At 34.8% G+C, this 27,058-nt stretch overlaps 1 protein-coding gene and 2 long non-coding RNA genes across 4 annotated transcripts; 1 reads left to right on the forward strand and 2 right to left on the reverse strand.

Annotated features, from left to right (window-relative positions):
* Positions 1 to 10,041: 10,041 nt before the first annotated feature.
* Positions 10,042 to 11,167, reverse strand: LOC127741300 (uncharacterized). The gene is made up of 3 exons (XR_008002253.1): positions 10,926 to 11,167; positions 10,785 to 10,839; positions 10,042 to 10,399 (listed from the first exon to the last, which is right to left on the reverse strand). It is a non-coding gene; the product is annotated as an uncharacterized LOC127741300 (long non-coding RNA).
* A 143-nt stretch (positions 11,168 to 11,310) lies between these two features.
* Positions 11,311 to 15,887, reverse strand: LOC127741193 (uncharacterized). 2 transcript variants are annotated; one of them, XR_008002199.1, is made up of 4 exons: positions 15,298 to 15,887; positions 12,830 to 13,030; positions 12,072 to 12,179; positions 11,311 to 11,984 (listed from the first exon to the last, which is right to left on the reverse strand). It is a non-coding gene; the product is annotated as an uncharacterized LOC127741193 (long non-coding RNA). The 2 variants fall into 2 exon arrangements; XR_008002200.1 differs by having other exon boundaries at positions 12,830 to 13,033.
* Positions 15,888 to 20,842: 4,955 nt separating this feature from the next.
* Positions 20,843 to 23,736, forward strand: LOC107485050 (expansin-like B1). Its single transcript, XM_021131016.2, has 4 exons — positions 20,843 to 21,062; positions 21,329 to 21,432; positions 22,843 to 23,157; positions 23,305 to 23,736. The coding sequence occupies exons 1-4, from the start codon at positions 20,912 to 20,914 to the stop codon at positions 23,500 to 23,502; spliced, it is 768 nt and encodes a 255-aa protein (XP_020986675.2). The 5' UTR covers positions 20,843 to 20,911; the 3' UTR covers positions 23,503 to 23,736.
* The last annotated feature ends 3,322 nt before the right edge of the window (positions 23,737 to 27,058 follow it).

Genomic DNA, 27,058 nt, shown 5'->3' on the forward strand with positions numbered 1-27,058 from the left:
AATGAAATCATCAAGAACATCTTGAAGATCACTTAAGACACATGAATGAATGCAAGAAGGACAAAAACATGCAATTGACACCAAACTTAAAATGAAACACTAAACTCAAACAAGAAATATTTTTGGATTTTATGATTTTGTAATTTTTTTTTGTTTTTTCGAAAATTAAGTGGAGAGGAAAATAAAGATATCAAAATTCTTAATGAGAATTCCAGGAATCATGCAATGTTAGTCTAAAGCTTCAGTCTAAAGGAATTAGACATGGCTAGCCAAGCTTTAGCAGGACATTGCATTCAAGAGCTAAATTGATGAAAATCAATCAGCTTTGGTGATGATAAGAACATCACCTTGAAACTCTAGAATTCATTCTTAAGAACTCTGAAGAAAAATGCCTAATCTAAGCAACAAGATGAACCGCCAGTTGTCCAAACTCAACAATCCCCGGCAACGGCGCCAAAAACTTGGTGCTATTGCCGGATCAAAAATTTGGCACTGATGTTACCGGACCAAAAGCTTGCCGAAAACTCGAACAATCCCCGACAACGGCGCCAAAAACTTGGTGCGCAGAATTGTGATCATCAATGGCGCCATCAACATGGTACGCACAATTGTAATCTCAACTCCTTATCACAACTTCACACAACTAACCAGCAAGTGCAATGGGTCGTCCAAGTAATAAACCTTACGCGAGTAAGGGTCGATCCCACAGAGATTGTTGGTATGAAACAAGCTATGGTCACCTTGTAAATCTTAGTCAGGCAAACTCAAATGGTTATGAATGATGAATAAAACATAAAGATAAAGATAGAGATACTTATGTAATTCATTGGTTATGTAGGGTTTCACCGTTGTCAGTGGCTACCTCCCATCCTCTCAGTGAAAATGTTCAACGCACCCTGTCACGGCACGGCTAATCATCTGTCGGTTCTCAATTAGGTTGGAATAGAATCCAGTGATTCTTTTGCGTCTGTCACTAACGCCCAGCCTTCAGGAGTTTGAAGCTCGTCACAGTCATTCAATCATTGAATCCTACTCAGAATACCACAGACAAGGTTTAGACCTTCCGGATTCTCTTGAATGCAGTCATCAATTCTAGCTTATACCACGAAGATTCCGGTTAAAGAATCCAAGAGATATCCACCCAATCTAAGGTAGAACGGAGGTGATTGACAGTCACACCTCAAAACCACCCAAAACCCCCCTTGGCAAAACTTTTCACACATCTCCATCTCTTCTTCCTCTAATACTTTCTTTCTTCTTTTGCTCGAGGACGAGCAAACCTTTTAAGTTTGGTCTGGGAAAAAGCTATACTTTTTGTTTTTTCATAACCATCAATGACACCAAAAGGCCATGAGAGAGGAGCAACAAAGGCAAGGAAGAGATATAAAGGAGCTCAAAAATTCCATTGGTTCTTCAAGAGGAAGAAGAAGCCACCATCACTAAGGTGGACCCGTTCTTTAATCTCCTTGTTTATTTTCTTTTCTGTTTTCAGTTTTTATGCTTTATGTTTTGACTATGTTTGTCTTCATTACATGATCATTAGTGTTTAGTGTCTATGTCTTAAAGTTATGAATGTTCCATGAATCTTTCACCTTTCTTAAATGAAAATATTTTCTGAAAAAGAAAAAGAAGTACATGAATTTCGAATTCTATCTTGAAAATAGTCTAATTATTTTGATGTGGTGGCAATATATTTTGTTTTCTGAATGAAGGCTTGAACAGTGCATATTTTTTATAGTGAAGTTTATGAATGTTAAAATTGTTGGCTCTTGAAAGAATAATGAAAAAAAAGAATTATTATTGATTATCTGAAAAATAATAAAATTGATTCTTGAAGCAAGAAAAAGCAGTGAAAACACACAAAGCTTGCGGAAAGAAAAAATATTTGCGAAAAATAAAGAAAAAGAAAGAAAAAAAAGCAAGCAGAAAAAGCCAATAGCTCTTTAAACCAAAAGGCAAGAGCAAAAAGCCAATAACCCTTTAAACTAAAAGGCAAGGGTAAAAAGGATCCAAGGCTTTGAGCATTAATGGATAGAAGGGCCCAAAGGAATAAAATGCCAGCCTAAGCGACTAAATCAAGCTGTCCCTAACCGTGTGCTTGTGTCATGAAGGTCCAAGTGAAAAGCTTGAGACTGAGTGGTTAAAGTCGTGATCCAAAGCAAAAAGAGTGTGCTTAAGAACTCTGGGCACCTCTAACTGGGGACTCTAGCAAAGTTGAGTCACAATCTGAAAAGGTTCACCAGTTATGTGTCTGTGGCATTTATGTATCCGGTGGTAATACTGGAAAACAAAATGCTTAGGGTCACGGCCAAGACTCATAAAGTAGCTGTGTTCAAGAATCAACATACTAAACTAGAAGAATCTATAACACTATCTGAATTCTAAGTTCCTATGGATGCCAATCATTCTGAACTTGAAAGGATAAAGTGAGATGTCAAAACTATTCAGATGCAAAAAGCTACTAGTCCCGCTCATCTAATTGGAACTAAGCTTCATTGATATTTTGAAATTTATTATATATTCTCTTCTTTTTATCCTATTTTTATTTTGGTTGCTTGGGAAAAAGCAACAATTTAAGTTTGGTGTTGTGATGAGCGGATATTTTATACGCTTTTTGGTAATGTTTTCGTATAGTTTTTAGCATGTTTTATTCACTTTTTGTTATGTTTTATTCAAAAATCACATTTCTGGAATTCACTATGAGTTTGTGTGTTTTTCTGTAATTTTAGGTATTTTCTAACTGAAATTGAGGGACCTGAGCAAAAATCTGATTCAGAGGTTGAGAAAGGACTGCAGATGCTGTTGGATTCTGACCCTCCTGCACTCAAAGTGAATTTTCTGGAGCTACAAAAGTCCAATTGGTGCGCTCTCAATTGCGTAGGAAATTAGACATCTTGGGCTTTCCAGCACTGTTTAATATTCCATACTTTGCCCGAGATTTGATGGCCCAAACAGGCGTTAAATGCCAGCCAGAAACCCTTTTCTGGTGTAATATGCCAGAACTGGCACCAAAACTGGAGTTAAATGCCCAAACTGGCACCCAAATTGACGTTTAACTCCAAGAATGGCCTATGCACGTGAAAGCTTCAAAGCTCAGCCCAAACACTCACCAAGTGGACCCCGAAAGTAGATTTCTACACTATCTGCACTTAGTTACTCATTTTCTGTAAACCTAGGTTACTAGTTTAATATAAAAACTACTTTTAGAGATTCATTCAGAACTTATGACATTTTACATCTCATATTGTATCTTCTACGGCATGAGTATCTAAACCCCATAGGTGGGGGTGAGGAGCTCTGCTGTGTTTCAAAGGATTAATGTAATTACTATTGTTTTTCTATTCAATCATGCTTGATTCTATTCTAAGATACTCACTCGTACTTCAAAATAGAGAATATGATGATCTGTGACACTCATCATTATCCTTAACCTTATGAACGCGTGCCTGACAACCACTCTCGTTCTATCTGAGCTTAACATAGTCATTAGGCGACAGCTTGAGTGCGTATCTCTTGGGTCTCTCATCCACAGACCGAGTCCGTGAGATTAGAATCTTCGTGGTAGAGACTAGAACCATGAGTATCTAGAAGGAGATGACTGTGATGAGCTTCGAACTCACGAATGTTGGGCACAGTGACAGTGTACAAAAGGATAGAGAGATCCTATTCCGACACAAGTGAGAACCGACAGATGATTAGCCGTGCGGTAGCTGTGCCTGGTATTTTTCATCCGAGACGAGAAATCCGACAGTTGATTAGCCGTGCAGAAACTGTACTTGGACCATTTTCACTGAGAGGATCATACAGCCTGCCATGGAAGGAAGCCATGCGTGTTTGGAGAAGAAGACAGTAGGAAAGCAGAGATTCAGACGACATAGTATCTCCGGAACCTCAGCCTGTTCCTCATTACTGAATCACAAGTATCATTTATTTCATGTTATTTACTTTTCATAAACAAAATCACTTTTATCACTAATCTCCTGACTTAGATTTACAAGATAACCATAGCTTGCTTCAAGCCAGAAATCTCCGTGGGATCGACCCTTACTCACGTAAGGTATTACTTGGACGACCCAGTGCACTTGCTGGTTAGTTGTGCGGAGTTGCAAAGGTGTGATTGCAATTTCGTGCACCAGTCCTACTCAAGTGCTAAGAGATCATGTTGATCTGCTGAGACATGAGCTTGTTCTGAGCCAAGATGGCGTCTAAGGTGTTCACCTCCAGGACTCCTCTCTTCTGAGCTACCCCATTGTTCACAGGGTTCCTATCAGAAGTGTACATATACTGGTTGTTGGCAACCATGTCTATAAGTTCCTGCGCCTCTTCAGGCATCTTCTTAAAGTGGAGGGATCTACTTGCACAGTGGTCCAATGACATATTGGATGGCTCATATAGGCCATCATAGAAGATATCTAGCATGGTCCAATCTGAAATCATGTCAGGAGGACATCTCCTTATCAGTTTATTTAGAGAAATTCACCTTCTTTCTTTTTGAAGGTTTGAACCTCCACCCTAAGCTTGTTCAGGTTTTGAGGTGGGAAGAACTTGGTCAAAAATCCATTGACTACCTTCTCCCAGGTGTTTGGGCTTTCTTTAGGCTGAGAATCCAGTCATAGCCTTGCTCTATCTCTTACAGCAAAGGGAAAGAACATGAGCTTGTAAACCTCTGGATTTACTTCATTAGTTTTGACAGTGTCAGCTATCTGTAGTAAGTCATATATGAATTTGTTGGGATCTACTTGCAAAAGTCCATGAAACTGGTAATTATGTTGTAGTAGAGTAACCAGTTGAGGTTTCAGCTCAAAGTTATTTGCGCCAATGGCAAGTATGGAGATGTTGCGCCCATAGAAGTCAAAATTGGGTGCAGTATAAGATCCAAGGACCTTACTTGCGTCTCCTCCAGCTTTTGGATTAGCTACCATTATTGTATTTTCAGCTCCTAGCTTAAGAGCTTCCGTGAGGCTCTTTCTTGCTCCTTGAGCTTGCTGCAGACGCCTCTTTAGGGTCCTCTCAGGTTCAGGATCAGGATCAAAAAGGGTTTCTCTATCCCTATTCTTGCTCATAAACAAAAAGAAAGAATCTAAAAAGAGAAAAAGAAAGGAGTCTCTATGTTAGAGTATAGAGAGCTCCTTGTGAGAGACTTAGGTAAAGAGAAAAGAAAAGGAAGGTGAGAAAAAGAATTGAGAATTTTCGAAAAAGAAGAGAGAGAAAGAGGTAGAAGATTTTCGAAAAAGAGGAGAGAGAAAGAAGAAATAAAGAAACACTAAACTTTTAAAATTAAAATAAAACAAACAAATAACTAACTAACAAGATTTGAAAATAAAATCAGATAAAAGATTTCATTTTGAACATTTTTGAGATTTAAAGAGAAAGAGCCAATTAAAAATTTTAAAATTTAAATTTAAAAAGAAAAAGTCAAATAAGATAAGATAAGATTTAAAAAAAATTAAGATAGAAGATTTAATTTTGAAAAAAAAATTGAAATTAAAAAGAGAGACTCAAAGAATGATTTTGAAATTCAAATTTTAAAGAACGAAAAACAACCAGATACTAAATTTTTAAAATTTGAAACTAAAAGAAAGATAAGATAACAAAATTTTGAAAATCAAATGAAAAAAGATAAAATAAAAATTTTAAAGATAGAAAAGTTAAACAAGAAAAGCAAGATTACTAATCAAGACACCAAAATTAAGATTTTTTAATTTAAATTGAAAAAAACTTCGAAAATATTTATTTATTTATTTATTTATTTATCTATTTATTTTTTGAAAAATTAAAAAGAAAAAACAAACACTATACAGACACTAAACTTAAAAATTTTAAGATCAAAGAACATAAATTTCGAATAATTTGTAAAAGAAAAATACTAAAAGACACCAAAATTAAAAATTTTGAAATAAAAAAAATTAAAACGTAAAGAAAATTTCGAACACCAAAAAAGAAAAACAAGAAAAATTTTCAAAAACTCAAGAAAAGAAATGAAAACCAAAGGGACACCAAACTTAAGACTTGACTCAAGACTCAAACAAAAGAAAAATATGACTATGGATGAAAATATTTTCGAAAAATTTAAAAAAAAAAAAAAGAAAATAAGAAACACAAAAAGAAAAACAGTAAAAAGTACCTGATCTAAGCTACAAGACAACCGTTAGTCTGTCAATCTCGAACAATCCCCAGCAACGGTGCCAAAAACCTGGTGCGCAAAAATGAAACTCACACAACTGAACCGGCTAGTGCACCGGGTCGTCCAAGTAATACCTCAGGTGAGTAAGGGTCGATTCCACGAGGATTGTCAGATCGAGCAATCGATGGTTATCCTGCAGATCTTAGTCAAGCAAATAGAAAGATAGTTGTTTGTTGTAGGTGCATAAACAGAACAATAACAAAAAGACGTAGAAACAATGATAGGAAATCAGTTAAGGCCTCAGAGATGCTTGTTCTTCTGGATTAATACTTTTTACTGACCCTTTAACAAAGAGTGATTCATTCAATGGCAAGGCTGTAAGTGATTAAGTCAGAGGCAGTGGTCATTAATTTCCTCTGATCCAAACCAAACACCAGTCGTGATAGTTCAATCTGGAAGAGGATGAAGCTCACATGATTCAGTCTTTGGTAATCCTACTCAAAACGCTACAGACAAGGTCGGATCTTTCAGGTCGGAAAATGATGCTCAGTATTCTAGCCTTAATGCCACAGGAACCTCAATTACCTATGACTAACGAGATTTCATGTCACATATCCCAATTAGCCCAAATAACTTGTTGGAACCTGTGATGTACTCTCAATCTGTAGCTCAATACTATCCGGGTCAGGAATCGTAAAGAACTCATGTAGAATAAGGGGCATACTCTCGTTCCACCCCAGATTCATAATGATGAAGAATGACAATACATCATAGAATTGAATCAAACGTATATTAGAATAGAAAAGTAATAATATTAATCCATAGGAATGAGTAGAGCTCCTATACTTAACCTAGGAGGTCTAGCCGCTCATATTTTACAAGAAATAAACTGTGTTAAGTTCTGAGAGTTTGAAGATGAAGATCCTTAACAAGAGTGATCTTCCTTCTATTTATACTAATAACTAGACCTAAAAAGATATTAATAATAATTAGAAATTACAAAAATGAAATAGACTAAGCTAAAGGTATGAAAGTCCACTTATGGGCCCACTTGGGGAGTGTTTGTGTTGAGCTTGGCGTCCAACTTAAGTGAGTGGGCATTGAACTCCCACTAAGGGGTAAATGCGCTACCTTGTACTCCCTTGGTGGCGTTGAATGCCAGTTTTGGGCGTTCAACGCTGACCTTGATCCTTCTTGGGCGTTGAATGCCAGAAAGAAGGTAAGTTGGGAGTTCAGCGCCCATTTTGGGCAGTCAATTCCAAAGAAAACTATAAACCATTATATACTGCTAAAAATCCCTGGAAGTTAGCTTTCCAACTCTGTTGAGAGCGTGTCAATTGGACCTCTGTAGCTCCATAAAGGCTCGTTTTAATTCATGGAGGTCAGGATTTGACAGCATATGTTATCCTTTCTTTGCTTCTGAGTCAGACTTTGCCAAAACTTGCCAATTTTACCCAAAAATTACCTAAAATTATAGAAAAAACACAAAAGCTCAAATTAGTATACAAAATATGAATTTTGCACTATAACCTTCTAAAACACAATAAAACTTAACAAAATATAACTAAAAACACTAAGAAAATAGTGCCAAAAATGGTATAAAATATCCGTTCATCAGTTTCCATAAGCTTAACAACTGTAATCTTAATTATTCTAACTTACCTAACTAACTTCACACTGCTTTTACTAACTAACTAACTTCTACAAACTGCAAGTGTAACTAGTTTAGTTATGACAACTAGTACCTCATTTTCTCTCACTACCCAACTGTCTCAATGTACTGCTATCTACCAACGTCTCCCCTCAAGCTAGGCATGTGGAAATCGAACATGCCAAGCTTGGAATGGAATGTAAAAAAAAGTCCAGGAGCTAGTGATTTAGTCAGCACGTCGGCCACTTGATTAGCGGAGGAGATGGGAAGCAACTTAAAAATACCTTCTTGAGTCTTGTCCCTGACGATATGGCAGTTAATGTCAATGTGTTTTGTGCATTCATGAAACATAGTGTTAGCAGCGATGTGTCGACTAGCCTAATTGTCAGAATAGAAAGTGATTGATTTTCCTCAAGTTACACCAAGATCATTGAGGATATGAGTGAGCGACAAGCCTTCACGAGTCGTTGCAGCTAAGGCCTGATATTCTGCTTGTGTAGAGGAACATGAAATAGTCCCTTGCTTTTTACTCTTTCATGACACTAATGCTAAGCCCAATACAAAAAATAGTAACCAGTCATAGATCTTCGTGAATCTGGATATGTACCCAGTTTGAATTGGAGTAGCCGGTGCGCTCATAATCTGAATTGCGTGGAAAGAAAACACCCTTTGTTGGAGCTTGTTTAAGGCAACAAAGCACATGAAGTCTAGCTTTGAAGTGAAGGTCAGTGGCACAGTCTAACTACTGGCTTAACTTTCTTACCACAAAACATATGTTATTTTTTATGTTAGTAAGGTAGATGAGATGGCCAATCAATCGCCTATAAAGTTGAAGATCATCTAACCGAACCTTTGAGGACTTTGACAGTGTTACGGTGTAATTTATAGGAGTCGATGCAGGTTTTACATCAGCCAAGCCATATCTCTTTAAGAGATGAAGAGAGTATTTCTGCTGGTAAAGAGAGATTCCTTATGTAGTCCTGGAAACTTCTAATCCTAAAAAGTATTTTAGTCTCCCAGAATCCTTAATCTTAAATTTGTCATCGAGCAACTTCTTAATGTGTTCGATTTTTGCTAAATCATCACCTCCTAATATTAGGTAATATACATATACCAAAATTGCAGTGAAGCCTGAGTTGGTGTGTTTTGTGAATAGAGAGTGATCTGAAGCAAGCAGCACCAAGCGAAGCTTTAATTACTGGAGCCAAAAATCCTCCAATTTAAAAATGCTCTAATAAGATAAGTTAATGATACCCCACAATAAATCATAAGTTGTCAACATAATAATAAGGATTTAGAATAAGGCAATGCATGAAATATCTTAAACATGATGCAAGTAAAATGATATTTGAGAGAATATTATATAAACCATGGTGAATCCTCCTCATAAATTCTTTGGTGTTATTTCTACAACATAAACTAGAACCTATTATGTTATATGAAATGGAAAAAAATTATTTGTGTTTCTTTTGACTTCATCAGGTGTATGCAATTTGATGTTTGAACTGAAACTATAAGAAATTTTATGAATCTTAACATTGCCACATAAGATAGAAAGGCCACCGCACACCTAACCAACAATCTTCCAATGTAAAGCTACCAAGCAACCTTCAATCAAACAGCTAGTGTTAAATACGAAAAATCTTAGCACTGGCACATATTCTTCCGTTCTTAATTGCATTTAAGGAAATTATGCTTGAAAATTACACATCAACCATTCCTAAAGGCCTCAGAATTTGATCAACCCCAGCCATAAAAGCTTGAAACTTACACCTGAGTGACCAATAAATATATTAGCCATATGACACAGATTGTTGATCTGAAATACAACTATACTTAAAATTGATTAGAGTATACAATATAAAAATATTTGTTAAGAAATACAACAGTGATTGAAATAATAATAAAAAGGATATCAATTTAAAATATTAAAATATGTATTATCTCAAATAAAAAACAAATGTTATAAAACCACAAAAAAGAACAAATTAAATATAATTTGTATAAAAATAGGCAAGAAAAAAATTTATTTAACTTAACTTTCTTGCAGATTTTTTGACCCAATTTCCATTTCCAGTAGAATTGTGATACAATTTCATATCAGAATCCAGCAGGATCCTTAATTGATCTCTTATACATCTTCATATGTACCAACAGATCACAATATAAAAAATAGTAAATTACCATTTATTTGAAACAAAATCAAAGAAATCCTAGAAAACACGATGATGATGATGATACATCCGATATCTAACTTGTTTAGGTGAGCAAACATTTGGAATTAAAGGACTTTTGCTGTGTTTGGCCCACTTTTCAACCCCTTATTCGACATCTTCCATTTCAATCGACAACTCGCCATAATGGTTTCCACCATGGCCACCGCAATGCCTCTATAAACTGTTTTGAGGGATCGTTTTTGGTAGAAAACAGCAATGGAACTTGGTAACCTTCGCCTTCAAGGCTTCTATCGCCAGCCTCCGCGCTTCGAACGGACCAGCTTCCATTTCTGCTTGGCATATACTGGCATTTTGAGTAATCAAGAAAATCCTTTCTTCCTCTTCACAGATGTTGTCGGTGTCACTGCAGCCGTTTATAGCATCCATCAATCGAGATCGACAATATACCTAGAGAGAGAGAGAGAGAGAGAGAGAGAGAGAGAGAGAGATCGCAAAGCAGCATTGAGAGAATAACCGGACTTGAAGAGAAACATGAACTGGAAGGAGAAAAACGGGTTGAAGGGCTAGGGTTTTGGAGAGAGAGAAACATGGAGAGAGAAAGAGAGAGAGACAGTCTCAAGCAGAGGATGGTATAATGCAAGAAAGAATCGAGAAACACGATCTAGTAGACGATAGAGTCATCATCATCAATAGCAACCCTAACCAATATCCATCCTAACCCATCATTCACCTCCAAATTCAAAAAGAAAATCTTAATCATTTGGCAAAGATACGGTGCAAATGTATCTAGGATTAGGATTTTCAGAAGTAGCTAGAAATCTAAATGGAGTACCCAGTGATTACGCTCATCAATGGTTGAGTTAGAACCAAAAGCTATTCGCACGGCCCTGAAACACAATAAGAAAAAAACCCTAAGAAGAAGCAGGAGAGAGAGAGAGAGAGAGAAAACACACCAGCGAAAGGTCACACTCACCGTCTTAGAGGGAGAAGTCCCTTCCCATCGAGCCCTCCCCAACCCTATTATAGTCCATTTCGCCCCTTTCACTCCTCCACTACAAGAAAATGTTAATTACCGTCAGATTTATCCTCGTCCTGTAGTTGACGGTATAAATGGAGCTAGAAACACTTTACTTGCAGATTTTTTCGTCTGACACTAATTACCGACGGATTTTTCGTTGGTGATTTCAATGGATTGTCAAGTCTAAGTTTTGATGATTACTGTTGGATTAATCCGACAGAGCGAAATGGATCCGACAATACATCTACCGGTAGGTTTTTTATTTTGTTGGCACAGTTTAGCTACAACTAGCAGTCAAATCAAAACTCTTGTTAACAAAATTGTTATCAGAAATCTAAAATTAACAGAAATCAACAAATTATTTTATTAAAAATAAATGGTATGAATATAATAAAATATCACAGAAGTAGAGTAACATACCATAAATAAACAAAAATACATAAAACCCTAACCCCTATAGATCTTGGTAATCGTCGTCGGTGACGGTGGCGGCGTCGTGGACCCCTTGTTGAGGCAGAAGAGTAAGTGTTGCCGTCGGTGCCCCACCAAAGTGTCACCATTGGAACCAGCAACGTCGCTGACTCCAGTGCGCATCTGCTGGCTGTACTTTTCCATCTGTTATCGCAACTGATCGAGCTGCTGTAACTTCTCCATCAGATCCAAGCTGGAGACAATACGTGCAAGAATCTCTCGATACTTCTGCGCAGACTGCTCCTGTTGCTAGTGAAGCTCTTGTGTTAGCTTCTGCACCTCCTCCCTCATGTCGATAACTTCCTAGGGATCGGCAGGGCTGGTGGCAGAGGCAAAGGCAAAGGAAGCCGCCAACGCAAAGGAGCAGAGGCCACTGGCAAAGAACGAGTCCAACCCGGAGTGGCGATTCTTGTGAGATTCAGAGGCAGTCTCGCACCAAATCCTATTGGGTTCCACGACTGAGGTCTCGGAGCCGGCCTTGTAAGCTCAAGTAGGCAGCTAAGATTGTTGGGTCATAGCCTCCAACCTCTACTAATACTCCTTCTGACACGTTAGTTGTGATTAGGATAATAGTTAAATAATTGACTTTAAACAAAATAAAGTTGAAATTTAGGATTATTTTAAACTCACATAATGGGTTGCCGACCGCTCGTCACCAAATCTCTCCTTGTTTACCTTCAAAGTATGGGTATACTTAAAGGTCTCCGCCAGTGTCGCCTCACGATCCAACGACTTAGACTACAAATTAATATATCAACCAAACAATAAAATAAATGAACAAATTAAACAATGACAGAAAAATATAAATGAAGCAAGAAATCTTAATTCTAATTTCGAGAACATAATTTTAATTTTTTCGATTTCACTAGAAATCTTATAAAAATTTCGACAGAGTCTCCCCTGAAATTCGGATTTAGCCATCCTTGAAGGGTTCCATCCAAACCAAATATCCATAATTATTTTCACAGTCAAGCATTTTCCAAACAATTTCAGCAGCAGAAATTAGCAAACAGTTCAATAATCTAACACCCTAAACTCTACTAACTACTTAAGTAGTAGGAATCAACATTTTCCAAAAAAATTTTGCAGCATGAATCAACAAACAGTAAGAATCAGCCTAATCTAACCTATTCTAACCTATCCTAACCACGTAAATCCACTAAAACTGAAAATTAAACACCCTAAACTCTACTAACTACTTAAGTAACTTGATAATAAAAAAGGAAATTAAACCGACGAAGCAATTCTATATCAGTCCAGCTCAGTTTAGTTCATACAGGACTATATAAGTATATATCAACAGAAAAAGTAACTTATAAAATAACTGAACAAACTAAAAACCTAATTCAAGTAACTACTATAACATAAAACAATGACAAAATTCATACCAGGCTCGTCTTCATCTTCATGAAGGATGCCAACCCACCCATATACCTCGACGACATGGGCGAAGCCCTGTTGGCGATGTTCGTTAGACGGCGATGCTTGAACCCCTCGTTATCTCTAAAATGAGCCTCCAGGTCACGCTTGATATTTGGACAGATTCACGATATTAGGTGGTCTTTTCCCTAACGAACATCGCTCATCATCTACTAAAAATGTTTAGTTGTTAGGTAGGCAATTAGATTCACAAGTAAGAAAGGTACACAAGAACAATAAGGTAAGATTGAAAAATAATCAAATGACATTCGAAGGAAGAATCCAAAATAAAAAATTCCAATGAAAACAATGATGGAATAGATGGCACGAGTTCGCGTGGCACAAATACTTCGACCAAAACTAACTCCATAACTTATAACGCTCCCAAACCTCATAATTTGCATACCTATTACTTCTATTTCGTCTGCGATAACCCATTAGCGTTTCCATATACATAAATCATTAGTATTAAGTTGGATAGACCTAATACCATGAGGTATGCAATGGTAGACTAATAACGTTAATTAACAGACAGTCATGCATATAAAACTTAAACTCTTGTTATTAGAACAAGTCACAAAGCATGACAAACACTCAGAGTATGCAGTGAAGCATACTCAGCCCATTTCCAAGGCTGTAACAAGAATGAACTACTCTGATACCATATTGTAATGACCCAATTTTCAGCATGTCATGATCGTACCAAAACTAAGGCGTTACTGACCTGTTTTCCTTTATTATCTATTTAATATTGAGCCTTTACGTCAATATCGCATTTCAGGTTTTAAGAAATTCCTGAAAATTTTGTTTTTATTTATCAAAATCATATATCAAAGATCACCAAGTAATAATAATAAATTTTATACATAAAAAATAAAATAAAACTCAAGTACAACACCTATCCCTCTAAGAGCATTCAGTATTCGCCGTCCTCATAGGGAAACCAAATCTTTCCCTCCTTGAGCGTGTCGTATTCGCCATCCTCATGGAAAAACTACACTTCTGGTCTTAGGTAAGCGCTACATTTTGCCGTCCTTACTAAACCGTTCTCATCGCTATCCTCATGAGACTATATTCATAATCAATAAATTGACTTTCGATTCTCTTTCCTTAACTTTTTCTCAAACATTCTTTTAAGCCAATTTCAGGTACCTTGGGTTTAATCAAACGCCTTCAAAGAATTCTCACTTTTCAATATTATAATTAGTCGTTAACCATCCTAAAAAAGCTCTTGAATATTCATTTCTGGTTATCGAACATCAAATTCATTAAGTGTGCATTCAAAGCACTTTTCACAGCATTTAATTTAATTAAACCCTTATATTTTATAAAAATTCAAACATAATCTTCCCTAAAAATAGGACTTAGCCACCCTTACGTGTTTTCTCTTTCTCAACAACTCATCAAACAGAACATTCCCAATCAAAATAAAAAATCCAACATTGGCAATAATTAAAAATTCAATCATAATTCGCAATTCCCACATAATCCATCAATCCAACTTCAATTTGATCAATTCATAAATTATTTCAACCAAAGGATTAACAGTTTTTTTACTTTCCAAATATCCAAACACATTATCACCCAACTTAACCAAAATTTCGGCAACATTGATACCGAAACACACAACGTATGCATTATTCACAAAATTCCAGTTCTCCTAAAATTAGCTATTATGTTCACCCAAAAATTCAGCTCCATATAGTTTCTAATTGTTACAAATTATCCTTATACTTTTTTTTAAAGTTACTATTTTATCTTAAAATTCAGATTTCATAAAAAATTGATTTAATAATCAAACTTCAATCTTTTAACAGTTCTCAAACTTAATTCTAATTAATCATGAATCAACATTAACAACCACCTTCAAGCAAACAATTCAATAACAATCGATTCGGCATAAACAACTAAATTCAGAATTTAGCCACACACAATTCCAGTCATTATAGAATTATTTATGTACTCTTAAAGTTACTATATTATTTTAGAAAATCAGGTTATCAAGTACAGTTTGATCCTTTAAGTTCTAATTCTTCAATAACCACCAAAACCAATTCCAACCACTCGCAAGTCAATTTTACGGTCGTTCTGATATATCAAATAACTAAAATCAACAACAAGCACTTATTTTCAACAATTCTATCGAAATCAGAAAATCAATATCAATCACATCCTCAAACCAAAATTAATCTTGTCAATTAATTACTCACAACAATAAAACCAATCACATTCACAGCCGTAACCTAAATTCAATAAAAATAATTGAAATACTAGAACATCATCTCAATACCAAACTAATCCAAATTTTACAACTTCAAATCAAGCTTATTTCTACCAATTAATCACACAAAATATTTATAAATTATTTACGGTTACTCACTAAACTCCAATAACATTCATAAATTAAAACAGTTAATTTCAAAATAAAATTTCGTACCTTAATGTCGCAATGACAACACAACCGGGACAAATGCAGCAGCACCAATTCCTGCGGCAATGACAACATTGGTTTTGGGCAGCCCCGTTGAACCATTCTGACGACGATGACAGTGACAGGTATGGCAGAATGGTGGTCACACCAGCTACTCCCCTCCGGCAATGACTCCCGCGGTGGCAACCTCATCAGCAATTTCAACGACAGTGTGGAGCTAATGGTAGTCACGGCAGCAGCAGCTTCCTCTGATGGCTCAGACGGTGGGCTCCACCCACGACGACAACAGCGGCGGCAACTGGCGTGGTGGCGGCTCGTCGGTGATGGAACCCTCACAGTGGTGTTCGTGGATCAGTGGTGACGGCGGCATGGAACACAGCTCCTTCTCCTTCATCTCCGTCTTGCTCGATGTCATTGGCGAACTCCCAAGGTGGTAGCAGGAAGGTCGACGACGTTCGGTCTCTACAGTGACGATAGTGAGACGCTGGTGATGGCGAGCTGGACAGCGGTTGGGTGCGACGATGGAGTCTCTTTCGACGGCAAGCATGAGTCTTCCCTCTTTTCTCGCATTCGTTCTCTCCCTCGTGTGCGCTCTCTCTCTCTCTCTCCTTTAGCTCAAGTGACATGGACAACGTGGCGAGCGGCGGCACATAGCCCAGACGGCACGGCGAGCCAGACAGTGGATGTACGACAACGTGGCGTAGCTCCCTCTCTTCCTCTCTATGACTGGTGCGGGTGTGTGTATGTTGTGCGTTGAGTGTGTGAAGGGAAAAGTGGGGTTCGACGGCTGAAGGGAGGAGAAAATTGGTTGGTTAGGGTTTCTGATTAGGAATTTAAGGTTTTCAATTTGGAATTAGAGTTAGAAATTAGGAATCTTGTAAAAGGATAAAGATAGATATGAATAGATATTTTAATAAAATTGGAGGGTAGAATAATTTTACAATCAAATGTACTCTATTAAAAATATTTAATAACAGTATTCATCAATATATTGTCAAATTCAATTAATTATTTTTAATTTAAATTAAAAAATATAATATAATTTATTCATAATAAAATTTACTTAAATTGAACGATACAATTCTTCCTTATTTCTCAATTGCTGAAATTATACAAAATATTCAATTATAATAAAATTAGATAATGATCTTGATTGATTTCAAATCAACTTATCTCCTAATTAGTTTAATTACTTTTAGTAAAATAACTTTTTTTAAAATAAAATTCTCAATAATCATAATAAATCATAAATAACTCCTTATTTAATTTTGAAAACTTGGGTCGTTACACATATAGGAGGTGTAGCAGAAGGAGGCACTCAGTTCGGGTTTGAGACCATGATAAATTGCTGGTCCGATGGACCTACCTGTGATGTTATAGGGGTCGAAGGAGTAGTTAGGGTAAAGGGCGGCGATGACTAAGCAGCCTTGGGAAATTCGATGAAAACCTGCCCTCTACCACGATCACATGTCCCACTCGACCTACCTCTACTGCTTGTTGTCATGTTTTTACAGCAAATATATTAATAATATAATAATAACATAATAAACACCAACAAATAATAACATAAGAAGAAACTCAAGAAATAACAAATAATTTGAAAAGTGGTTTAATTTAGTAAAAGAAAAAGAAATTACATAGTATTTTAGTTTTAAAATAATTAAATTAGACTTTCAAAACATTCTAACTTTATTCTATCTTATTTTTGTCTTATTTTCTTTTCAAACTATTCTAACTTTCATAGCATTCTAACAAAGCATTCTAACTCTCAAAGAATTCTAACTTTGTTAACAATTTTTTAAAATATTCTAACTTTCGAAGCATTCTAACAATCCAAAAATTTGAAAGGCAAACTCAAGAAAGCACAAAATAACATGATGAAACATCGCTAGAAATGCATACAGCAAAACATTATAATTAATCAGCATAAACTAACAGTTCCAACAGCAATATGAATCAGCAAAATAAGCATTAAAATAGTAATTTTCTAAGAAAGCAACAACAACCAACGAATCATCAAAATAGTTAAATATTGCTCAAACAAATTCAGCAACAATTCTTTAGCCAAATTAACTGGAAAACGCATAATTAACGATTCAGATCAATTCAAATAATTCCAGCAACAAGAATCTGCAATCTCAAATAATAATCTATATACATTGAGCAGAGATCAAAACCTATCAATCTAACTAAATTATCCTAACCTAACCACCTAAAATCAATTTACAACAGAAATTAATCTACCTAAACTAATTACTAAAATTCAACTAGCTAAATGAAATTAAGATTAACTAAGCAAAAATTAAACAGCGTGAAAAATAGATTCAATGAAAACCCCTAACCACCTAAAATCAACTAAAACAGAAATTAATCTAACTAAACTAATTACTAAAAATTAACTAACTAAATCAAATTAAGATTAACTAAGCAAAAATTAAACAGAATGAAAAACAGATTCAATGAAAACCTAGAATGCAAAGCAATTAGAAGAGAAAAGACAGAAATGGGGGGCTCGAGCAGCGGCAATGACTGCCTTTCCAGCAACGGCAGGGCAGCAACAACGGGAACAGAAAACAGAGAAGTGGGCATTTCGAGCAGCGGTGGCGACGGTATTTCTAGCGACGGCAAGGCAGGGCATTAGCGGCGGTTGGAGCAGCAATGATGGCCTTTGCAGTAGAGTAAGGGCTAGAGAGAGATAGAGAAGTAAGAGATTAAAGATTAGAGAGAGAGAGAGAGGTGAGAGATTAAAGATTAGAGAGAGAGAGAAGAAGAAGGTGAGAGATTAGAAAGAGAAACCAATTTCGAAATGAATGAGAAGAGAGTTCGCAACTCGAATTTAGGGCATGATTATTGTCGGATTTACGTACGGATTAATCCGAGGGTAACGTGGTGCGTGTAACCGAAACGAAACGTTTTACTAAATAAGGTTCAGCATCGGATTTACTCGCCCATAAATCTGATAGCAGCTAGCACAGCAAAATTTATTTTTTTTCTCTCTAATTTTTACCGTCAGAACATCAACTGCGACGGTAATATTTTAGGGTGACAAATTTATTGCCAAATTCAATGGTAAATCTGACGAAAAATTTGCTGCTAATGTTTAACGCTAAATTTGACGATTTTCAACATTTTTCTTGTAGTGCTCAGCGCCCTCTTCCTCTGTTCATTTCACTGCTGCTGCATTTGGGAGAGAGAATTATTGCCTCAGGAAAAGAAACCACATCCCATCGAACCATTCTCCGTCCTATTATAATTCATCTCGCCTTTTTAAATGTTCATCGCCTTCTTCCTCTGATTATTCCACCACTACTGCGTTTGGGAGGGATAGAGAGAACTTTAAAACATCAGGATTTTGAAAAGAGAGAGAGGGATTATACCGAATACTAAGGGAATCCAACCGTAATCCTTTATTTTATTCTAAAAAATTCTGGAAAAGAAACTTACACATTTTTGCTTCTAAAGAGATGAGAACTAACACTAGGCTTAAAAGTCCATGTACATTATACTATTCGAAGATAACGTGTAAGTTTGTTCTATTTTATTCATCACTATTTTCTACCTCTTCATGAATTATTAAAAAATTATAATGGAAAAAAATAAAAATTAATTAATATTAATTCAAATATAAAGTAAATATTAAAAAATGTTGATAAGTTATATAACATTTCTCTTAATTATTACCGACTTGGTTTGTACAAAGAAAACTAGACATGCAGAATCTATCTAATTACGAAAAAAGAAAACGTTGGCTGTCCGATCCATTATTGTACTATTATCTTTCTTTAATTACCTGACCGAGCATATATGCAATTGAATAGAATTTTTCTGATGTCATGAAAATTCTCAATCCGTGGGAGCTTCATAACAAAATTCAATCAGCAGCAACAGCTTAATACTAGTTGTTTGTTCGTTTTGACCAACTAATTAATCAAACCTTTGACAATTAATCTAACGAAACTTACATAAAAAATAGTGATCACAAGTCTGATCTACTTCGAAAAAAGAGGAATCCTAGCTAAGAAATAATAACCTGAGATGAAGTATGAAGGAAGGAACCTCATAATAATAATAATAATTTATTATTATTATTATTATTATTATTATTATTATTATTATTATTATTATTATTATTATTATTATTATTATAAAATATGCTCACTCCTAACATTATTAAATATATAAAATTTAAGATGTTTCATCTGTATGACCTGGGTATCGAGCCGCATTTAATTCATCAATCTAAATTTTTTGAGGTCATCATAATATACTAATTAATAATAATAATGATATGTGGATGTACAATCAATATTTTAATTGGATGTACAGTCTTCAACAGAATCATACTGTAGATAGTTGTAATACTGTAGATAGTTAAAACAATAAATAGCATAAGAATTTAATGCTTTTTCACTTCTCAAATATATTTTTCTCCTATATATTATAAGAGGATAATAAAAGTTAATTTTCTTTTTAAATATAGTCAAGTTTATTCTTTTAGCTAATATTTTCTTTGTAAAAAAAATTTGGAGTTAGAGTCTTCCGAATACAATTTTTTTTTTCTACAACATTGTAGTTTTACTATTATGCAAACTCTAAATATTTTCTTTTTTAGTCATATAAATTAGACCACTCTTAATTTTAAGTGTTATAAATTCACTCATCCTATACTCATACATATATATAATACTAAAAAAGAGTTTTATCCATATTATTTGGTCTGAGTCAAATTTTAAACTTAAATGCACTTAGGTATGGATAATGACCACTAGACCAAAGTCTTGGATAGTAGCAATCCAAAGTATATAATTAAGATAAATTTTATGAGGAGTGTTAGGAACAGTAATTTTTATGATTTGTAATCATTAATTGGTTATTAATAGTATTTTTAATAATATGAAATTACATTCAATTGTGAGAAATCATTCACTTTTCTTTTAATAATTAAGTACTGGTCACAAAATACAAAAGTGGCTGACCTAGACTTTTTCAAATTTTATTTTTGGTCAGAAAAGAGGGGGTTAAGCCCATAAAAAAAAAAACAAAACAAAAAACTCACATCACCCTAATCTCTTTTATTACCATGAGGAGTTGTCACTGCTGCCATATCTACTTCAACATTTCCGTGGCAACCTTCTTTGGAGGACTCCCAAATTATTAAATCAAAATTCCCTTCGATGCATGCCAAGGTTTGTAATAAGTTTGACCGCTACTTTATTTCCTTTGTGCATGGTATGTTTGAACTTCTCCCTCTGGTTTCTATTGTTGAATGAGTTTTAATCCAAAACAAACAAACTTTTGACATTAAATACTGAATAATTTTTTCTTGTATTGCTGTACTGATATTGTGTGTAGACTAACTCGCTTATTCTCTGGGTTAGGTAGGGTCAATGTGTACTGGTCCACATCATCAATCCAATCCTAAAACATATTATTCCTATGGTCCCAATTGGGCTAACACCACTGGTATCTATACGTATGGCACCACTATAAATATGACTCCATATCTATGCTTGTAATCTCACAAAAGCTTCTTTCCATAATATATATTATTAGTTAATTATATTCTTTCATACACTTTGGTTTACTACATTTACTTGCTACATTTCTTACCTCTTTAGATATGGAGCTTAAGCACCAACTTGGTCTTCTTTGCGTTATACTGCTTTTACCAGCACTAAGCAGTGCCACTAATAAAGACTACTGCCCTTGGAATCCTTATAAGAACTCTAGAGCAACCTATTATGGTACCCGTGATGGTTATGGGACTCCAAGTATGTTAATTATTACCCTCCTTTAATTATTTTGTACGTCGTCATTATCTAACATTATTTTTTTAGAAAAAAAATTGATTAATATTGACTAAAATAACAAGACAAATTAAATTATACAAAGGAAAAATACTGATTAACATCTATTTTTATAGAAGTAATTTTGTTATTATTTATACCAATAATGTATATTTTCCTTTTGCACATTTTACATGTTTAGTTTCGCTTGTACCATGCTAATATATGGTGTCTATTTTCATTTCTCTAAGAATACATACATACATACATATATATAAGGACGGTGAATGATGGCATGGTTGCAGCTGTATCTGGGCTATGGAATGATGGAGTTGGCTGCGGTGCATGCTATCAGGTTAATTAAAAGTTAAGAAAAAGATAAATCCATCCTGACTTTTTTGGTTAACGAATATTTGAGTCTTAAAAGATTTAAAAATACATTTAAGTTTTGACCTTTTTAAAATCTGAACATATCGATCTTTAAATTTAATTTCTTTAATTTTAAAAACTCTTTCACATGTGCATTTGTATCAATCTCAGGTCAAATTTTTCTGTTGAGTCTGATAGACCCAAGTGAACATGAAGAATCGATAAGTCCAAATTTTGAAAATGTCAAAGACTTAAATGAATATGAGGGATCGATAAGTCCAGATTTTAAAAAGGTCAATGTTTTAAATGTATTTTCAAATTCTCGAGGACTTAAATATGTGGATCAAAAGGTCAATGATCTATTTATCCTTTTCTCTTAAAATTTTTTTGACAAATTTAAACTAATTTTTTAAAAGGGTAATATTAAGAAGCCAACTTTTTTTAATTAATATCAGTTAATTTTTAAAAATTTATTTTATTTATTTTAAATTTTAGATTCTAAATTATAAATTCTTAATTTTAGATTATAAATTGGAGAATTTTGTTAAATTTTAATATAATTTATTTTTTATATTTAATAAATTTTTGTAATCCAAATTGTTAGAATACATAATAAGTTTTCTATTGCTATTCCGATTCATTATTTATTTTAAACTCTTAAATAAGAAATAAGTTTAAACATCTTTATCCATTATTTCTTTACATTTCTTTTCCTTTCTATCCTTTCAAATGATTCAATCTCCTTTACCAAAATTTGCAAGACACACTCTTAAGATATGTTTAGTTTACGGTAAAGTACATTCTCACTTTTATTACTCAACCAAACAGAATAAAAGAAAAACAAAAGAAATCAAGAAAACAAAGTATATTGCAAAGTAAATTTAATTTCTCAATGAATAAATACCCAACTTGATTCCTAAAAAATTTCAAATCAGATGCTTTTGATATCTAGCAAATTTTTATTCTATGAAAGTCTTCAAAAATTATTTTTAACGGACTATTTTATTTGTCCAACATGCATAAAAGAATTGATTCAAAATGACTCTATGATGAATCTGTTTAAGAAGAATAGTTCTTAAGGATTCTTAGAGAATAAAAATTTATTGAAGACTAAAATGTCCAATCTAAAATATTTTAAGAGGAGTGTTAGGAGGTCAACAAATTTTGTGATTTGTAGCCATTAATTAGCTATTATTGATGATTTCAATGGTGTGAGATTTCATCTAAGAGTGAAAAATCACTCACTTTGCTTTTGCTGGTTAAATGCTGGCTAAATTTCAATAAAACTGCTAGTCCCTAGACTTTTTCATATTTTAAGAACCAAATTGAGTGTTTACTCTTTTTCAATTATACTTCTTTATTTATCAAATACATATAACAAATAATGATGATTCAGGTTAAATGTAAAGTACCAAAATTATGCAATGTCAACGGGGTAACAGTGGTGGCAACAGATTATGGTCAGGGAGACAGAACAGACTTCATATTGAGCCCACGGGCCTTTAATAGTTTGGGTGTGAGCCCTGATGCATCTAAAGAGCTAAAAAAATACGGTACTCTTGATATTGCATACAAAAGAGTCCCTTGCACATACCCTGGCCGCAACATTGTTGTTAAGGTTCAAGAAAGTAGCAGCAACCCTGGATACTTTGCTGTGGTTCTTCAAAACCTTGGTGGATCATACGATGTCACTAATGTTGAATTGTGGGAGGTACAAACATATAGTTTATAATGAGATTCTAATAACTTTTTTCATTTATATTATTGGCTAGCTAGTTTTTATATAAGTTATTTTCAATTTTGGAGCTATAACATCAATATAGTTACAGATTTATATGTTACCTCTCTAATTTTGCAGGATTCACGCAAACAATGGAGTCCATTGCGTAGGGTTTATGGGGCAGTGTTTGACTATGCTAACCCACCAAAGGGTCAACTCTTCTTGAGGTTCCAAGTGATTGGTTGTTATGGAACTTATTGGCAAATACCAAAGAAACCTATCCCTGCTGATTGGAAGCCCAAAATTACTTATGACACTGGACTTCAGCTTAAATAAGCTAATACGAAAAACATCACTCTCTGGACCCGAAATCATATAGTCTATCATAAATAGATAAATAAATAAATAGGTACCCTTATCAATACCAAAAAAAACAACTAGTTACTCTTATTCCATTGAAAGTCTGATCTGATTGTTGTATTATATTCTGTGAATCTTAATGTGTGCATTGCTTAGTGACTTAGTCTTCTTGGAGACCACAATAATACGTATTCATCACGTACCTGTATGTAAAATAAATTGTCAACAATAAATAGTGTCATTTCTCCGTTATTTCGTTTTGTTTGGATAATAATAATAATAATAATAATAATAATAATAATAATAATAATAATAATAATAAGGAGAGTTCATGGTTTATTGGATAAAAACCACAACGAAATTAAATTAAATTGTACTAAATCAATTTTAGAATTCAGAAAACCAAACCAAACAATACTTTTATTTTATCTTGTGAACCGGTTTTAAATTGTTGTAAAATAATTTAATTTACACGCGTTTTTTAAAAATAATATTCTTAGATTCAATTATTTTCAGCTCTAAAACATGGGATGAATATCCAGCACATTGAAATCAACTATTCGAATCAAATCTTCAACTTAGTTGGATAAGAATCTATCTTTTTCACTCTCGCATGTATCGGTTTTCTTATTTAAATTAATAAAATACAATTTTACTTAATTATCTAAATTGTCAAATAATTATCTATTTACATTACGTGACACATTTCGAATACTGTATCCCAACACACTCTAAAATTGCATCCCGAATAGATATGACACGCGCAATTTTATACATCTTAATGCACCTGAAATATGAAATAAACCTGAAAATGGGTACCGCTTATCCGAAATACATAGCTAATGTTACCTAAACTAAGGGAAGTAACTGTTACGTACTCTATCGGAACACTCACTACAACATTTTGGGTCTATGGCTACGGTTTTTTTGTTCACGGTAAAAAACCGTACCATAAACTCTCTATGGTCACGGTTTTTTTGGAAAGGGTGACCATAGAGTACCTATGGTCACGGTTTTTTAAAAAAGGGTGGCCTAAAAGAGTCTATGGTCACGGTTTTGAGGGGTGACTTAAAGGGGTCTATGGTCACGATTTTTTACAGTGACCAAAAAGGGTCTATGGTCACAGTTTTTCAAAAGAGGGTAACCTAAAAGGGTCTATGGTCACGGTTTTGAGGGGTGGCCTAAAGGGGTCTATGGTCACGGTTTTTTGGGGTGGCCTAAAAGGGTCTATGGTCACGGTTTTGGGGGTGACCTAAAGGGGTCTATGGTCACGGTTTTTTACAGTGACAAAAAAGGGGCTATGGTCACGATTTTTCAAAAAAGGGTGATCTAAAAGGGTCTATGGTCACGGTTTTGGGGGGTGACCTAAAGGAGTCTATGGTCACGGTTTTGGGGGTGGCCTAAAAGTGTCTATGGTCACGGTTTTAGGGGGTGGCCTAAAGGGGTCTATGGTCACGGTTTTGGGGGTGGCCTAAAAGGGTCTATGGTCACGGTTTTAGGGGTGACCTAAAGGGGTCTATGGTCACGGTTTTTTACAGTGGCAAAAAAGGGGCTATGGTCACGGTTTTTCAAAAAAAGGTGACCTAAAAGGGTCTATGGTCACGGTTTTGGGAGGTGACCTAAAGGGGGTCTATGGTCACGGTTTTGGGGGGTGGCCTAAAAGGGTCTATGGTCACAGTTTTGGGGGGTGACCTAAAGGTGTCTATAGTCACGGTTTTTTACAGTGACCAAAAAGGGTCTATGGTCACGATTTTTTGGAAGGGTGACCTAAAAGGGTCTATGATCACGGTTTTGAGGGTGACCTAAAGGGGTCTATGGTCACGATTTTTTACAGTGACCAAAAAGTGTCTGTGGTCACGATTTTGGGGAATGACCTAAAGTGGTCTATGGTCACAGTTTTAATCATTTGAGTTTAAATTAATTAAGATTTTTATGTATTTTTTATAATTTTAAATATTTTATCTTTTAAAGATTTTAATAATTAAAAACTAATAATAATTTATATGATTTATTTTAAATATTAAAATTTTAAATTTAATAAAATTTCTATTATGAATAAATTATGGTTCATTTATTAAATTGAGTTTTTAGAGTTAGAGATTTAATTTATTAAGAATAATCAAATAGAAAAATAATGAAAGGTCATATAATTTAATTTAGGTAATTGATATTTTAAATTTAACCATATTTTATAAAATGTAATTAGTATGTTTACCTTATAATTTAAATTAAAAATAATTATTTGAACTCAATAATATCTTAATAAATAAAATTTTGTGCATTTTAAAAGCAATCTTTATAGTATTATATTTAATTTTTGAATTATTATTTTATCTCAAATATTTTATAAAATTGTTATATTACTTGTATATATTTTTCTCTAATCCTAAAATTTCTAATAAAAACCTTAATATCCCCAAATTTTCCCATTTGTGCCCTAAACCTACGAATACACATATACAGAAGAAAAGAAAGGGGGAAGAAACGAGAAACAAGGGAAGCTTGAAGGGGATGAGGGAGAAAAGAAGAGAGGGAGGAGGAAAGAATGGCGCCGGTTGAAACCTCGCCGCCGTCGCCGTTGCCATCGTTGCACGAGAAGGGAGAGGCTTGCAGTGGAGGAGTCGAGAGAGAACCTGATGCGAAGAGAGGACGACGCACGAGACAGAGGTCGCGATGGAGCTGTCCCGCCGCCTACGCCGCGCCCTACCACCGTCGCCGAGCTTTCATAGCCGCCGCGTTTCACCGCCGTTTTGGGTGTCTCCACCACCAAACCTTGGTCGATGCTACTGCCACTGTACGCGAGAGGAAGAGGAGTGATGAGACAGAACACGATTGAGCGAGAGAAAGGGGGTTGTCGTCGCCGCCGGAATTCTTGGGCGCCGCCGTTCATACCTGTCATTTCTCGAGCTCGCCGTCGCTGCGTCTTCAAGGAAAGGGTCTCTCTGGAAGAACTTCCTTCCGCCATTTCCTCCTTGACTCACCTCACTGACATTGCCAACCTCTGTAGTCTTCAAGGCAGGTTGCTAACTTTTTACTATTTTGCTTCTTGTTCATTGCATACTTATCACATCTTAGATCCAACAATAAAATGGAGTTCTACAATTAATATCAGATTCGTCAAAGTACTGAATACTTTAGTCACTTAACAGTGGTTTTGGATTTAAGTTCTGAGTTTGAAAAATTTGGTGGTCCAATTTTGACAATAAGACAAGAGTTATTGATTTTGTTATCATTTATCTATTTTATTATTGATTTTGTTGAAATTATTGCCTTCAATTTAAATCGTTAGTACACAATTACACAATTTGATGCAAAAGTTTTCCAGCTTCCTCACTTTTTGATTTACTGCTCTTCTTCTTCTAGGTCCATTTGTTCTACATAGTGTGCTAGCTCCAGTACTGGGCCTACCACTTAACCCAAAAGCAGCTGCAGAAGCAGAGAGAATTTTGATATAGGTGAGTTAAATTAAATTAGAAAGAAATTAAATTAAATTTACAACTTAAAGCACATTGCCAGGTTGTATAATATTAGT

The sequence above is a fragment of the Arachis duranensis genome, chromosome 1 (genome assembly GCF_000817695.3).
Source record: "Arachis duranensis cultivar V14167 chromosome 1, aradu.V14167.gnm2.J7QH, whole genome shotgun sequence".
NCBI lineage: Eukaryota > Viridiplantae > Streptophyta > Magnoliopsida > Fabales > Fabaceae > Arachis > Arachis duranensis.